Source organism: Saccostrea echinata, unplaced genomic scaffold, assembly GCF_033153115.1.
Source record: "Saccostrea echinata isolate AGI-Se365-2 ecotype Australia unplaced genomic scaffold, CSIRO_AGI_Sech_v1 ptg000028l, whole genome shotgun sequence".
NCBI lineage: Eukaryota > Metazoa > Mollusca > Bivalvia > Ostreida > Ostreidae > Saccostrea > Saccostrea echinata.
Window position 1 is genome coordinate 7,583,808 of NW_026889777.1, and position 16,257 is coordinate 7,600,064.

At 34.9% G+C, this 16,257-nt stretch overlaps 2 protein-coding genes across 2 annotated transcripts; both read left to right on the plus strand.

The window, feature by feature from the left end:
* Positions 1 to 41: 41 nt before the first annotated feature.
* On the plus strand, positions 42 to 5,049 carry LOC133193691 (uracil-DNA glycosylase-like). The gene is made up of 5 exons (XM_061329646.1): positions 42 to 199; positions 1,554 to 1,747; positions 3,239 to 3,286; positions 3,531 to 3,709; positions 4,517 to 5,049. Exons 1-5 carry the CDS (start codon positions 55 to 57, stop codon positions 4,794 to 4,796), a joined length of 846 nt encoding a protein of 281 aa, XP_061185630.1. The 5' UTR covers positions 42 to 54; the 3' UTR covers positions 4,797 to 5,049.
* A 1,003-nt stretch (positions 5,050 to 6,052) lies between these two features.
* LOC133194084 (F-box/LRR-repeat protein 18-like) lies at positions 6,053 to 15,335 on the plus strand. The gene is made up of 10 exons (XM_061330042.1): positions 6,053 to 6,267; positions 6,599 to 7,550; positions 8,355 to 8,487; positions 8,894 to 9,066; positions 9,488 to 9,693; positions 10,110 to 10,198; positions 10,401 to 10,554; positions 11,256 to 11,391; positions 11,961 to 12,043; positions 14,966 to 15,335. The coding sequence occupies exons 1-10, from the start codon at positions 6,128 to 6,130 to the stop codon at positions 15,129 to 15,131; spliced, it is 2,232 nt and encodes a 743-aa protein (XP_061186026.1). The 5' UTR covers positions 6,053 to 6,127; the 3' UTR covers positions 15,132 to 15,335.
* Positions 15,336 to 16,257: the final 922 nt, after the last annotated feature.

Consider the following 16,257-nt stretch of genomic DNA (forward strand, 5'->3'; position numbering starts at 1 on the left):
CAAGCGCTGTTCTTTGGCACTTCCGGTTTCGTTTGCAAATTTCTATCCTCAAAAATGCCAGGCAAACGTAAACAAGCAGCTGTAAAAGATGATACCGCAAAACGACAGAAACTAGACACCAAAAATGTTGACAAGTCTCCAAAACGTAAACAAGCTAAGCAAAAGAAATCAGTTGTCACCTCTAAAAAATCAGACTCAGGTACAGCAAGCGTTAGGCTCTACCTTCATCAGGTTCAGGGATCTCTTGATTTAGCTATATACTTTGAATTAGCTATATAGCTTTATCAAGTTATTCCGAAAAACTTGATTTAGATATTTTTAATATTTTTTCCCCTTAAATATGTTATTTTTCAGCATGTACAAAAAGTTGCACACTGGTACAGTGTACAGTAAAACATGCTTATAGTGAACACGCTTATAATGAATTGACACTTACAGCAAAGTGCTTTTCATTCCCTGTGACTTCAAAAATATTGTAAACTGATGTAACCAATTAAGCTTAGCTAAGCAAAATCGTCTGTCCCCGGCACTTTGTTATAAGCATGTTTTACTGTATACTTCATATGTGGTCATACCAGGGTTTTATAACACAACTCCTTGGTCTTCTTAAGGCAAATGTAGATGTTTCATTGAAGAAAAACTCTGGTGTTGTTTGCTTTCTTTATCACCTGTTTCGTATGAAAGTTCCAGTTTAGTTTACCCTGGATGTTTACACCTAGATATTTTTGCTGATTCCACTATCTCCATGATGTGTCCAGATGGTGTATTGATGTTTTATTGTCCGTCTTTTGTTGGAAATATGTAGTACTTATATAGGCATTTCTGGGGGTGGAATTCCATGAGCCAATCTTTTTCCCCACTTTGGAGAGCCTCCAGAACTTCTTGGAGAAGGTCTGCTTCTTAAAGTGTATTTAAGCATCTGTAAACAATCCAGGCATCAGCAAATTGTCTGCCTGATATGATCTGTTCTTTATGTATTCCGGAAGATCATTGATGTACAGTAGGGAAAGTGTTGGACCTAGGACACTTACATGAAGGACTCCTGATAGATCTACAGCTAAGTCTGACTTACCATTCTCAAATATCTCTGGTTGTGTTTGGTTCGGTAAATGGTTACATGTACATTAATTACCTTGGGACATGGAATGGATGATATGATTCTTCACATTGAGCTGAGTTATTACCAATCATTATCTCGAGTTAGTATTGGTCTCCATTCAAATTTGTTTATATAGCCCTCAAACAATCAGAACTTTTATTACAAATGATCTGAAGGAGACACATTTTGAAAAGTGATATGTTTATGCCTGGTTTTAAGAAAAGCACTAGTCAATGACATGACCAGCAAGGAGCAGCAATGGAACAAGACCGAGATTCAAACCCTTGTTCGCTGGATCTTTAGTCAGGTGCTCTACCAACTGAGCTGTCTGGCCACCAACAACCAAACCTGCATGACAGCTATACTAGAGAGTAGAAAAGCTTCACATCATTTCTTACATGCTAAATAAATTGTATATATGACTAAGAAAAATTACCTGATTTTGATCTTGTAGGTGCTGTTGGCAGTTTTTCCCTGAGGGACCTCATCTCAAATGAAAAGTGGAGAAAGGCGCTATCAGAAGAAATGGATAAGGACTATATCAAGGAACTCCAAACCAAAGTAGCAGATCATTATAAAAAAGGAGACAGTGTATTTCCACGTAAAGACCTTATATTCAATGCTCTCAACATGACTCCACTTGATCAGGTATTAAATGAATCATAACTCAGCATCATTGTTAACTTTCTATTGCTAACGAGAATGGTTTTTAGCTCACCTGACCCAAAGGCTCAAGTGAGCTTTTCTGATCACATTTTGTCTGGCATCTGTCTGTCTAGCTGTCTGTTTGTCTAGCTGTCCAGCTGTCCGTCTGTCTGTAAACTTTTCACATTTTCGACCTTCTTCTCAAGAACCGCTGGGCCAATTTCAACCAAACTTGCTACAAAGTATCTTGGGTTAAAGGGATTCAAGTTCGTATGACTATATGTGTGCCAAATTTCATTCTGATCTGAATTGTGGTTTTGTAAATGTAGAGATCACCCCTCGTATGCTGTAAACAGAAATATAAGCTGTGAACAATTACATGTAGTAAAAAGGGAAACAAATGTAAAAGTGACATATGCTGTAATTAAGAGTGATATGCTGTAAACAGTGACATATAGTTAAACATGATATGTTGTAAGTAGTGAAATATGCTGTAGACAGTGGCTGTCACATGTCTTAGAAAATGACATGCCATAAACAATGACATTTGCCAAAAACATTGACATGTTTTAAACAATGACATAAACTATAAGTAATGACATGTTTTAAATGACTTATGCTGTTAATGATGACATGATCTGTAAACAGCATATGTCGTGAATAATGACATATACTGTAATTATTGAAATATGTTGCAATCAATGATATATAAGGCTGTAAACAAAGGTATTTGCTGTAAATAATCACATTTGTTGTACAATGTATTGATTTACGTTGTAACCAGATGTATAATGCTTTTAACAATGACATATGCTAGCTGTAAACAGTGACATGCTGTAAAGATGACATTCTACAAACAATGACATGTTGTACAAAGTGATGTATGCTGTAAACAATGATGTGCTGTAAACTGTTACATATGCTCAATATTAAAGAATTTGGAGAAGTGTGAAAAGTATATACTGTTAATTGGGTTTCTTTAGTGGGCGTAAAATTTGGTGTCTTGCTTGCTTAAAGGTATGACAATAATTTTTGCGGAATTTTTTTTTGTGGACACAGAGTACCATGGCAGACACATAGTACCATGAAAAAGAAAGGAAATTCATCTTCTAGATGAGTTTTCAGTATTTGATATACGTTTGAATACCAATTTAGGCAAAACTTTGAGTAAAAACCAATACCAGATAAAGGGTAAATTGTTAAACAAAAGTCTGATCAAAGTAATCTTAAAGTTTCTTCTCTTCAGTACTTATACGCAAGAGTGCAAATTTAGCGATTAAAATTTTTGCAGTGTATTTCAAAACTGCTAAAATAAGCCAGAGTTTGCACTCCGCTAAAAATTCCCGCTAAATGGTAGCTTAATTTTACACCATTTCCTTGGTGGTTACTGGTATTTTCTACTACCATGCCAATAGGCTCTTCACTTATGCCATCTTGTTGTTGGTCAGAAACAGAGATGTCAAAATAATTGGTGAAAATCTTACTGTATTTCAGATTAAAGTTGTAATACTAGGACAGGATCCCTACCATGATGATGGGCAGGTGTGTACAACCCTAAAATAATTACAAAATGCTTGTTGGAAGTACTTCATATTTTAAATATTTTGGTAACCAAATTACTTAACACATACTAGTAGGACTGCTACATATAAATTAAATATTTAAATATTTAAATTATTAACTTATTTTCAACATATTGATTTCTTAGTTATTGAAGTTGTGGGACTTATTGAAAAATGTTATTTTTTTATATAAAATTTTTTGATTTTACCTAATAATTTACCAGGCTATGGGACTTTCATTCTCTGTACCAAAGGGAGTTAAAGTACCTCCATCATTAGTTAATATTTACAAGGAGCTGGAAAAGGACCCAGACATCAAAGGATTCAAAACCCCAGATCATGGAAACTTAGAGAGCTGGGCAAAGAATGGTGTCCTATTGTTAAACGCTACTCTTACTGTAACGTAAGTAGAGATAAATATGCAATATTGAGCAATTCTGTTTAATGAAGATAATACCATTAGAGGTGTATTGTCAAAAGCTTAATTTGTAAGTAAATTCACAAGAGAGACATAGCATCATTTTTTCAAAGGAGATGGGGGGAAGGGGGGAAATTATTAGTATTACAAGCAAACAAATTTAAACAGAATATTGCCCAAACTTTTTTTGGCAAATAAATTTTTGAGTACACTTGTTTAGAGGAATTTGATCATACTGCATCAAAAAGGGGAAGGGGGCAACTGGCCTTTGCTTGAAAATTTCCATCCTAAATTTCCAGCAAAAGATTACCCTATTCTCAGAAAAGCGTGAGGGGGGTGGGAGAGCTGATAGTATGGACCTGGCACAAATTTCCAATCCCAGTTTCACTTTATTTTCCTAAATTATATTTTTTTTTAACATACTTACAACATTTTCAATACAAAAAGTTTGAAAAATGACAATTAATCATCGCTGTGTATATTCAACAGAATAGTATCTGTTTTCAGTAAAAAAAAATTTTGGCTTTTAATAGAATACATGTACACTGTAAACATGCCATAGAAAGATATTTAAACTTATGGGAAAAAAAATTTAGAAGCCTGGGGCAGGAAGGGAGGGGGATACCCTTTCCTCAATCACCTACAACTATGATCTTAATCAGAGACTATTAAACAGCCAAGCCATGTTCATTTTGTTTGTCAAGATGTAAAGTGATCATGTGATAAACTGTTTTACAAAACAATTTCAATTATAATGCAATATTAGGGAAGACGTCTTTGTATTTGTTGTAGTGCACATCAGCCTAACTCCCATGCTAAATACGGCTGGCAGAAACTGACAGATGCCATCATACACCTTGTCAGTGAGGAGTGTGCAGGGGTCATCTTTATCTTGTGGGGAGGGTTTGCCCATAAGAAAGAGAAACTGATCAACCAGAAGAAACATGCTGTGATTAAAACTGCCCATCCTTCACCTCTGTCATTTGGAAAATTCATCAATTGTCAGTGTTTCTCAAAGGCCAACAGTGAACTAAAGAAATTTAAGAAAGATCCTGTCAACTGGAACCTTTGACAACTTTACGAAAATGAAATGAAGTAGTTCTCAATACTTTAAAATGACAATTTTACAAATATTCTTTGCTTGTTTTTTTTCCCCTTAACTTAGTAATACATGTGTGACTGTGATTTTATAACATTTTTCTGTAATTAATTCTTCATTTTTTAATTTCTTTCTTAAGTATGACTGTGATTTTAAAATGCTATATTTTCTTGTTATCAGTATTAGAATATTCTTTACTTTTTTAATTTCCTATTTATTATTCATGTTATCAGATATACTTTTTTAATAGTTTGATAATGACATACTTTTTGTTTGTGTACCAACTGACACAACATGTACGAATGTGATTCGTAAATGTTAATTCTTTTTTATGAATTTTTAAAGTCACTATAATCTACTGGTATATTTTATAATTATAAATAATGCCAGACTGAGTATATATTTTATAGAGTGATGCATTCCTTTTTTAGATATATTTACAAAGTTTCTTGTGTGTTACATAGAATAATTTGTAATAAATTGGGGAAAAAAAATCTTTTTTTTCATGGTTTGTCATGGAATGTACTAAAATATGGAGTATCACTGGTGATCATGAAGTGCACATTAGGAATAACATTATTTGATGCACCTAAGGCATGCTTGGCTAGTATGAGAAGATCGATAATATAGCCAGAGGTTTGACTGTTGCAGTGAGAAGATCTAGCTTCTGCATATATATTTTATTTAGATATGTGGAATGTAACGCACCTCTTAGAAAATAAGTATCATTTTTGGAAAAATTTAATTATCTCTTTAAAGTAATGTTAAATTTTGTTTATTTGATATTTGAACCAGAACCGCCCAAAATCATTTGTAATGAATTGTATTAAAAAAAATTCTGGATTATTTAGGAGAGGGTTATATACATGTTATTCCTAGACCCTCCTCCAACCCCACCCCTCGTCATCCCCAGAAAGCAGACGACAGTTCTTTTCTAGTTTTACAGAAACAAATCACTGACCAATCAGGAAATGCAAGATATTTGGAATTGTTTGTGTAACAAGAATGTTGGATATTTGCAACAAGGTTTATATTGGAAAACAGTATAAATACATGCAGTGAAAAACTTCTAGCCTCTATAAAGAAAGAAAATTATATAACTTTACAGTGAACAGCTGTTAAGAATAAGTTGTTGAGTGCTTTAGGTAAATGTTTTAAACTGGCACTTGGGTTAAATCCGGTAAGCCTATTATCTATATTTTTTCCGGATATGTCATTGACCCTGTACAATTTAGATTTTACTATTTCATGCACTTCCGGTATGTCTTTCATTCTGATGATAATGGAATTCTGATAATGCTGGGATGGAGGAGACGAATTTTGACTGTCTTCCAGACGATTTAATCATCAGAATTTTTAAGAATGTTTCAACGGAAGACCTTTGTACGATTTACCATGTCAGCACGCGATTTAGGCGGCTAGCATTCGACAGAAGTCTAGTCAGGTGAGGCCATTCTTTTGGATAGTGCATGTCAAGAACGTGACTCGTTTTTCTCAATTTATATCTCCAAAAGACAGCTAAAATGTTGGATTGATAAAACATGTTGAAGAATTTGATAATTCTATCTATTTCAGTCATGGGCTTGGGCTTGACGAAAATCGGGTCCATGATTCTCTTCTACGTTATCGTTTCACACTAATTTACTGTAAACTCGCAAAGTGATTATAAAGGTTATATGTGATTTAAAAATTTTTAGAACAAAATTTTACAGCAACTTGGCGAACTAATTGTGAAGTGTTAAATTTATTGTACATTTTGAGCTTTATTTTTGCAGACATTCAGATTTTGAGCAGTGCTACAAGACCACATCTTCAGCATTTACAGAGTACATCAAATGTAACTGTTCACTGATAGAAAGCCTGAGCCTGAACCACTGTTACTGGTTAACAGGGCGATGTGTGGAAACTGCCGTACTCAAGTGTAAAAACTTAACTAAACTGTATCTGTTGGATGTCAGTATATCAACAAAACAGCTTTGTAAGATATTGTCATCTATATCCAAGTTAGAGGCACTAGCATTCACAGTTGCCAGTGTGGATGAATTCGACAACAATCTGAATGTTTCTGAGTCGGCCCAAAGGACAATGTGCAATATAAAGCATTTAACAATTCATTTTAAAGTGGGTATTACCCCTCGGACTGAACCGTCCATATCAGTGCAGTTTATACAAAAGAAGAACTCTTTTATAGAACATTGTAGGGAGTTGACCTCTCTTCATGTGATGGGGCACCCTAATCTTGGATGTGGGTTGCCTAAACTCCTTCTTCAACCTAATGTTGTTAAAGTTAGCAACCTCAAAAATTTAAAACATTTGTCTCTAAATTATGCCATTGACCCAGCTGCTAGAATATTCTACTATGGGACCCTGATGTCTGTAGCAAAGCTACATTTAAAATTAAAAACTGTCCTTAATCCCTCTGCAAATTTCAGTTCTGAAAGAAATACAGACTTCTGGAAGAACTTTTGGATTTCCCAAGATGACTTAGAATATTTGGACTTGTCCAACATATCATTGAAGAATATATTTCCAACAATCTTTGATCCCGGTGTAGTGAAGAGCAGCCTTGTTTATCTGAATATCTCGCACACTGACAGCCGGGAAGTTGGGATGAATCTTGCTACACTTGGTCACGTTTGTCCAAATCTTCAGAGTTTAAATTTGAAGAATAGTCAGTTGGTGTACCTCCATTCTGCTGTAGCAGACCAGACAGAAACCCCTCTACACGTAAGTCAGAAACTCATCATAAGTCAAAGATTCTTGAAACCCACAGACTCATTATAAGTCAGAGACTCATCATAAGTCAAAGATCCTTGAAACCCACAGACTCATTGTAAGTCAGAGACTCATCATAAGTCGAAGATTCTTGAAATCCACAGACTCATTGTAAGTTGAAAAATGAAAACTCATAATAAGTCAAAGATCCTTGAAACCCACAGACTCATTATAAGTCAGAAACTCATTATAAGTCGAAGATTCTTGAAATCCACAGACTTATTGTAAGTCAGAGACTCATCCTAAGTCAAAGATTCTTGAAATCCACAAACACATTGTAAGTCAAAGATTCTTGAAACATTGAAACCCACAGATTCATTGTAAGTCAGGAACTCATCATGAGTCAAAGATTCTTGAAATGCAGAGACTCATTCTAAGTCAGAAACTCATCATAAGTCAAAGATTCTTGAAATCCACAGACTAATTGCAAGTCAGAGACTCATCATATTAAAACAGAGTTTTTTAATTTTGCATGCTAAAAGGATTAACCTGTTAACAGTATAAACACAAACTTCTCATTTCTTATAACTTACTACATTATGATAGACAAGCAACTAATATCAGCCCAATTATAATTTTGATAACATTTTATTTTTCAAATCTAAACTGTCTGAATTGAATTGTTTTAATTTATCAGTGTAAAATTGATTCATTCATATATTACTGTGGTCCCAGACAAACACTTCCTGTTATTTCATTTATTGAAACAACAAATCAATGTTGAAACCATGTTTATTTTTATTTTTACTGAAACAGAATTTTGACATTGAGGGCTGCACAAGTTTGGTCAGTATGTGTCATAAGCTGGTTCATCTAAATATCAGCAACATTCACATCCACCAAATCAACGTCTCCAAAACGTTTGTCACTGCACTTGCCTCGCTTTCAGGTATGTGTAACAACTAAAGTAGATTTCTCATACTTCCTTCAAAATAGGGTCTCCTAAAGGTTTGTCACAGTGCTTGCTGGTAGGTATAATGATTGTCTTAAAGCATTTCTCAGTCAACAAATCAGTGTCTCTTAGATATCTTTGCCTAATTGACAGTTACATATATACAAAAGTACTCTGTTACAGGGTTGTCCCTAAGAACTGAAATAGTAGGGGATATTGAAAAAGTAGAAGGGGGTTTGGGTTTTCCACTAATGGGGTTGTGGGGGAATACCAGAATAACTGGGGGATTACATCATTATAGGTGGGGAAATTTCCACAGCCCCTGGGTCTTAGGGACAACCCTGCTATTAAGTAATACAGTAGTTCATGCCAGTTCTTGTACTTTTGTTTTTGTTGGATCTAGGTCTGAAATCTCTGGCGGTGTCTCCATGCTGCCTACGATTACAAGATTCGGACTCCAAAGATACAGAGAAAGGTCAAGGTCAGTCTCAGTCTGGAAAAAAGCATGCAGCATCAACTGTCCTTGTCCAGTATGCCAAGAAGAGGAGAATAGCTCTCTCAGGGAACTCTAGTCAGGTTGATGAGAGTTTATACAAACCATCACAATTCTTTAGATTTTACCTTTAGATCATTAAAGAGTAGTTTAGCAGAAAATTCATAGTCAATATCATGCACATAAATATGCTTTTTATAGTCTTAAGATCACTGATATGCCTTTTATAAACTGCATTGTGCACACTAGTCCCATTTTATATTCAAGATGTGTAATAAATTTTGAAGTTACCTGTACATTTAAATATGAGAAATTATAAAACCAGAAGACAGCATCATATTGTTATATATATGTATGATACAGGCACTGGTTTTGTTATTTATGAAGATCATTTTCACAAATCTGATCAAAATTTAAGCAATGAAATGGCTTTTTTCCTACTTGAAGTTATTTCAGCGAATTTTTATCAGCTAGCTTTGACAATGATCTATTTTTTCTGTACAGGCTGTAGCCACAACCTCTTCACACATTGACCTTGACCCTACGGAGGCAGTTGAGATCCCCCCTCAGTGGAAGACTGGACTACAGACACTGACAGAAGCTTGTCCCTTAATCTCACACCTAGAACTCCTCAGTGCGGGGCTGGTACGACCCATTATACACAGGGGCTCAATAGGACTGGCTCCAAAACCCTGTGTCTACATACCATGGTAAGATAGAGAGAAAAATTGTGGATGTGAATCCCTATTTGTGAAGATGAGATGTTTCCATAAAGCAAATGAGTTATGTGACAACACAAGTGATTGAGGTTGTGTGTAATATTATGTTGTAAGAAGTAGTCACAAGTCACCTGGATATTATGTAGAGTGAAACTTGTCTAATCTGGATGTTGTGTATTCCAAAATTTTGCCGCATAAGATGTAAACTTTAAGTCCCTTTTAGTAAATTTTATTGTTTAAAATTTAACCCGGAATGTTGTTTTATACAGCCAATTCCTATGGATCCAGTAGGTGTCTGGATTAGACAAGTTTTACTGCACATATTTTTACGTTTGAGAGGAATGCTTTACTGGATACAGAGCTGTCATATTTAGAAAGGTTATCTATTCAACTATTGTTTATTGTAGCGTGGAATCGTATGCCTTGACAGATACAGAGCTGTCATATTTAGGAAGGTTATCTAATCTACAGTATCTCCAGCTGGCTGGACTACCAGGTATATTTTTATTAAATATTTATACATGTAACTATGGTAAATATTCAGTTGTTTTGAACTTGAAAAAATTTGTTCATTGTTCACCTATACAAGTTATGCAGACTGTGAAAAAAAGATAGGATTTTCTGTTGATGAAACTGTGAGGTTAGTGACTCTAGCTGGTTGTACTTTGGGTGTATCAGATATGTAATTTGTGTTTCAGGTATAATTAGTGGAACCTTTCTGTCAGACATAGCCAAACAATGCCCTAATCTGAAACAACTTCACCTGTCCTACCTAGGCCTAACAGCTCATTGTATCTACACAAACCAGCTGTGCCAAGCTTTTCAGTATTTTACCTCTCTTATTGATCTCAGGTGAGTCATCTCATTCATCTCAGTTGAGAATTACTTCTCAATGATCTCAGGTGAGTAACTCCTACCATTGATCTCAAGTAAGTCATCTCATTTAATAAATATAATTGGGAATTTAACGTCTTTGATTCCAATTGAGTAACTTCTTTTCATTGATCTCAGATCTCTCCAGTGTGACCCCCCAATTGTATAGAAACTGCAGTATTAGAAAAAGTCTGTCTTGTGGATGAGTTAAATATATATTATTATAACAGTAACTTGATCCGAAGAGCCGTATCACGTCAAGTTGACAGGCGCGGATCATCAGATCAAACGAGACGCGAAGCGTCGAGTTTGATCTGATGATCCGCGCCTGTCAACGAGCTCCTTGGATCAAGTTACTGTTATAATGATAAATTTATTATATACCCCTTTACAACTAGCAAAATGTAATAAAAAGAAAATTTTTGGTCAATTACATAACTTTTATACATTAAACAAACCATTTTGTCAAGGAACTTTTTGATGCGCGAGAATAAAAATGTCATTTATCTGTGTACTACGTCATCAGTTTCAGAGAGGGGTGATATGGATTCAGAAAACCACACTGTGGTGATCCAGAACGTCGGATCACACTGTCACGTGATTGCATAAATTCAACAGTAAAACTGAGTGACAAACAGTTGGGTATATAATAAAAACAAATATCTTTTTGTCTACTACAGAATAGAACATGCCTACCTGTCCATAGACCAGCTGTTTTGTCGATCAGCGGTGAAGTGTCAGTCTCTTCAGAGATTCTGTGTCGTTTCTAAAAATGGCAGTGTGGACCCAGCTGCTGTGACAGACCTTATGTCAAAAGTAAGGCTCAAAAGAAGGGGTTTCCTATTTATGGACAGCCTCAATTATATACCTAATGTCAAAAGTAAGGCATCCTTAAAAGAAAGGCTAAGGGTTTCACGTGTGTGATCAGCTGCAGTTATAAACCTAATATCAAATGTAAGGCATGCTCAAAAGAAATTGTACATCTATAAGCAGCAGTGACATGTCAAAAGTACCAGTACATACAAGCCATGCTTAAAAGATACTCTAAGGTTTGTACACATTTGAATAGCTACAATAAGAGACTTTCAAATGTAAGTCACATTCTAAAGACATTCTGTATGAACAGACACGAAAACAAACCTAATGTCAAAAGGGCAGGCTCAAAACAAACTCAGACAGTTGTGTGGTTTTAGTAATGTTTACGCTTATCTGGAACTCGGAAAAAATATCAACATTTAGGTAAACCTTTATACATAATTTAGTGAAAAAAGATAGTAAAACATATATGTATAAGGATAAACAGTTAAGACTGAATTTTTTTTTTTTTGCCATGCTTGAGTTCAGTGTTATGAAATTGTCATTACTATAATTCCTGTTTTTTGAAGCTTCCTCACTTGATGGTGCTACAGCTTTTCACAGACTCAACCCAGACCATGTGTAAAAAACTCAAAAAGACCCTCAAAGACATGTAAGTTACTAATAACAATAGTCCAAAACTCGACCCAGACTATGTGTAGAAAAAACTCAAAAAGACCCTTAAAGACATTTAAGTTACTAATAACAATAGTCCAAAACTCGACCCAGACTATGTGTAAAAAACTCAAAAAGACCCTCAAAGACATGTAAATTACTAATAACATTAATCCAAGACTCTACCCAGACCATGTGTAAAAAAAAAATTTCAAAAAGACCCTCAAAGACGTAAATTACTAATAACAGTAGTTCATGACTTCACCCAGACCATGTGTAAAAAACTCAGAAAGACCCTCAAAGACATGTAAATTACTAATAACATTAATCCAAGACTCTACCCAGACCATGTGTAAAAAAAAAAATCAAAAAGACCCGTAAAGACATGTAAGTTGCCAATAACAACAGTCCAAGACTCAACCCAGACCATGTCTAAAAATTAAATTAAAAAATTTAAGAAATTTAAACGACAGTAAAACTTGTTGAATCCGGATGTTGTGCATTCAGGCATGTTGTTCAGTCCAGCTTAATTTTTTAGTCCCATGAATTTTCTTTGTAAGGCCATTCCAAGTTTTTTCTCTGTTTAGTGTCCACCCATCTTTCAAAAACCTACCTACCTATTTGCAAAAAACACACAAGCCAAAAAATAAAACACAGACTTTACAGTATTAAAGATGACATCATTCAAAGTATTTTTCTTTCATGAATCTATTTTTCTCATATCGTTCATGGTAGCTCAGTCGGTAGAGCGCTCGCTCTGTGATCGGGAGGTAGCAAGTTCGAATCTCGGCCGCGACTGACCTACAGTCAGGGGTGAGACTGAAATCTGTCATTTTTGAAAAATGATGGATAATCGTCATATTTACTAAGTACGTATTTTCGTCATTTTTGTCAATATGACTTACTATCGTCATATTTTCTTTTTCAACTTAATTCTTCTATCCTGGTAACATAAAAGCGAAATTTGAATTCACCGCTGAAAGAAGAGTGTTTACGCAAGTTTCATTTCATCCGGGTCACTAACTACTGCCGACCACGTGCGTTAGAACATCAACATGGAAGGTGAAAGTTATTATTTAGCGGTAAAATGTCGAATTTTGGTAGAACTAATTCGCCATTTTTACGTGGATTTTAGCCCTATAAAAACTTATAGTACACCGTCTGGAAGAATACGTACTTGTAGAGAAAAGTCTGGACAAAAAGTTAAAGCCATAAAAAAGTAGTGCGCCCCGTAAAACAAGCGAGATATTTCAGTGCGCCCAGACCCTCCATTTTGAAAAAAGACGGAATATCATCATTTTCGTCTTCTTTCCTATTTAATGCAAATAAATTGACAAATAACTCTTCCACTCTTATTTTTGCTTGGGAAATTTATACTGTCAACATAACCAGTATTGTAGTCAACTGTATTAGAGAAATGAAGTGCGTTTACGATGTTTTTTGTCCTTTTTTCGGTTGGTGGATCTAACATTTTTCAAAGAGAGGTAACTGTATTCTATAAACACTCTAAATTTTTATGACTGTTTTTCGTCATTTTCTTAAAAATGACGAGTTTAAGTCATAATAAAAATGTTATTTTATGGCTTAAAATCGTCATTTTAAAAATGACGGATTTCAGTCTCACCCCTGACTGACCTAAGTCGATAAAAAATGGGTAGCAACTGTTCCTTCGCCATGCGCTCGGGACTTTGAAGTGAAAGTTACGGGTCCTTCGGATGAGACCTTAAAACCGAGGTCCCGTGTCACGGCAGGCGTTGGCACGATAAAGATCCCTCACTGCTCAATGGCCCTGAGTGCCGAGTAAAGGTCAAAATTTGAAGCCCTTCACCGGTATATGGTGACATCTCTATATGAGTGAAAAATTCTCGAATGGGACATAAAACAACAAACCATCAATCAATAAATATTTTTCTCATAGAAATATCTTCTGTTTGGTAAAATTAAGGTATTAAATGCTTAAAATATACATAATATGACATACTAGTGAGAAATATTTAAAGAACCTGACAAATTTTCAAAATTTTGACCAAAATAATCAATTTTAGGACACTTGATTTTGTTTGTTTTTTCTGATATGGGATGCCAAAAACCAAGGCGCACGCGGACGCTAAACATAGAAAAAACTTGGAATGGCCTAATTGATGTTTAATAAATGTTGTTCAATCTGGATCTTGCCTATTCTGTAAACCGGCTGCTATTTAAAGAACTAACTGCTCATAACTGTCCGTAGAAGAACTTGAGACTTATTCATGACCTCCTTTCTACTTTCGTTTTGCATGCATGACATGCAATTCGAATTACTTCCCTTTGCGTCGCTAGTTTACAACGACCATAACGACAGAAGATTTTGGTCCAATATTCATTATAACATTTGAAATTAACAAATACTGTGTCAAAATATTCAAACATATTAATTTTAAAAGAAATAAATGAATTAGGAATCAGTCCCGAACAAAATAATATTTATATGTGTAAAACATTTAACGATTTTCAAATTTTAATTTAATAATAAATGACCAAGAGATATTATATTTTGTTCCTGAATAAAAAACTTAAACAGAAATGAAAATTTGAAGAAAAAAAACAGAGTTCAAAACAAACGAAATAGACTGTTTTTTCAAGTGAAACGTAAAAAGTGACACATTTGATCAAGTATTTATTTACCACTCTTTGTTTAAATATCTATGTAATTTTTTACTTGCTATAACGGTTCAATTTTCTCCAATCCGGATGTTGTCTAATCCGGCCAAAAATTTTGGAACCACTGGTCGCCGGATTAGACAAGTTTTACTGTATTAGTTTGTTATTGTGCTTATATTAGCACTAAATTCTTAAATAAGTAAACATACAATTCATGATTGTTTAGGTAGTTTGTTTCAAATTCATCTTTCTTATTAAACCTTTTTTTCTTTCACTGTAGGTTCCAAAGTTCACGCCCAGCCCTAAGCATCACCATCTATCCTCTGTTTGACCAGGACACAGCATATGTTATGAATAAGATACCTACAAAACATTTAGAGGAACTCACAATATTTAGCTCAAAAATCTGCCAGCAACCCCCAGGACAGTCTAGGGTCAAGGCTTAAATTGGGGGAAACCTAAGGTCAAGGTTCAAATCCTAAAAATGTCTATGACTTTGCTAGGTCAAGGTCATTGATATCATGAATTATAAAGTCTCACTTTAAACACAGATATCATTATAGTGTTGTATATTGACACAGGCATAAATCTTTATAAATCTGTATTGAGGAAGCCATAAAGTGCTCTATAGAATTGTATACATTGTATGAAATTTATTGAATATTTAATGTACATAAAAATAAATAAATTTTATCTGAGAAATATCAAATGTTTTCATTATTTTGCATGATGGGAAGTTTCCTAGTGATAGACATTTAGGGAATGATTGGTTCTGTAATCTCTGTGTTATTTTTAGACAGGATTTGCAGCATTCCCAGGCTTCACCTGCACACAGCTGAAACTTTTTATGCCCCCGGATCGAAAGATCCCGAGGGTATATTGTTTTTGTCCTGTCTGTCTGTTTGTCTGTTTATCTGTTTGTCTGTCTGTCTGTTGTCAACTTTAACCTTGCCCATAACTTTTGATTGGTTGGAGCTATGACTTTCATATTTCACATGTGTATTCCTTGTGACAAGACCTTTCTTTGGGTACCATCATATTTGACCTTTTGACCTTGACCTTGGAGGTTGACCCACTTTTGTAAAACTTTAACCTTGGCCATAACTTTTGAACAGTTGGTGCTTGGGGTTTCAAACTTCACATGTGTATTCCTTGTGACAAGACCTTCCTCTGGATATCAGCCTCTTTGACCCTTTGACCTTGGAATTTGACCTACTTCTGAAAAACTTTAACCTTGGCCATAACTTTTGTACGGTTAGAGCTAGGGCTTTCATACTTCACATATGTAATCCTTGTGACATCACCTTCCTTTGGATACCAACCACTTTGACCCTTTGACCTTGACTTAGGAGTTTGACCTACTTTCGAAAAACTTTAACCTTGGCCATAATTTTTGAATGGTTGGTGCTAGGGCTTTCATACTTCACATATGTAATCCTTGTGACAAGACCTTCCTTTGGATACCAACCACTTTGACCCTTTGACCTTGACTTAGGAGTTTGACCTACTTTCGAAAAACTTTAACCTTGACCATAACTTTTGAATGGTTGGTGCTAGGGCTTTCATACTTTA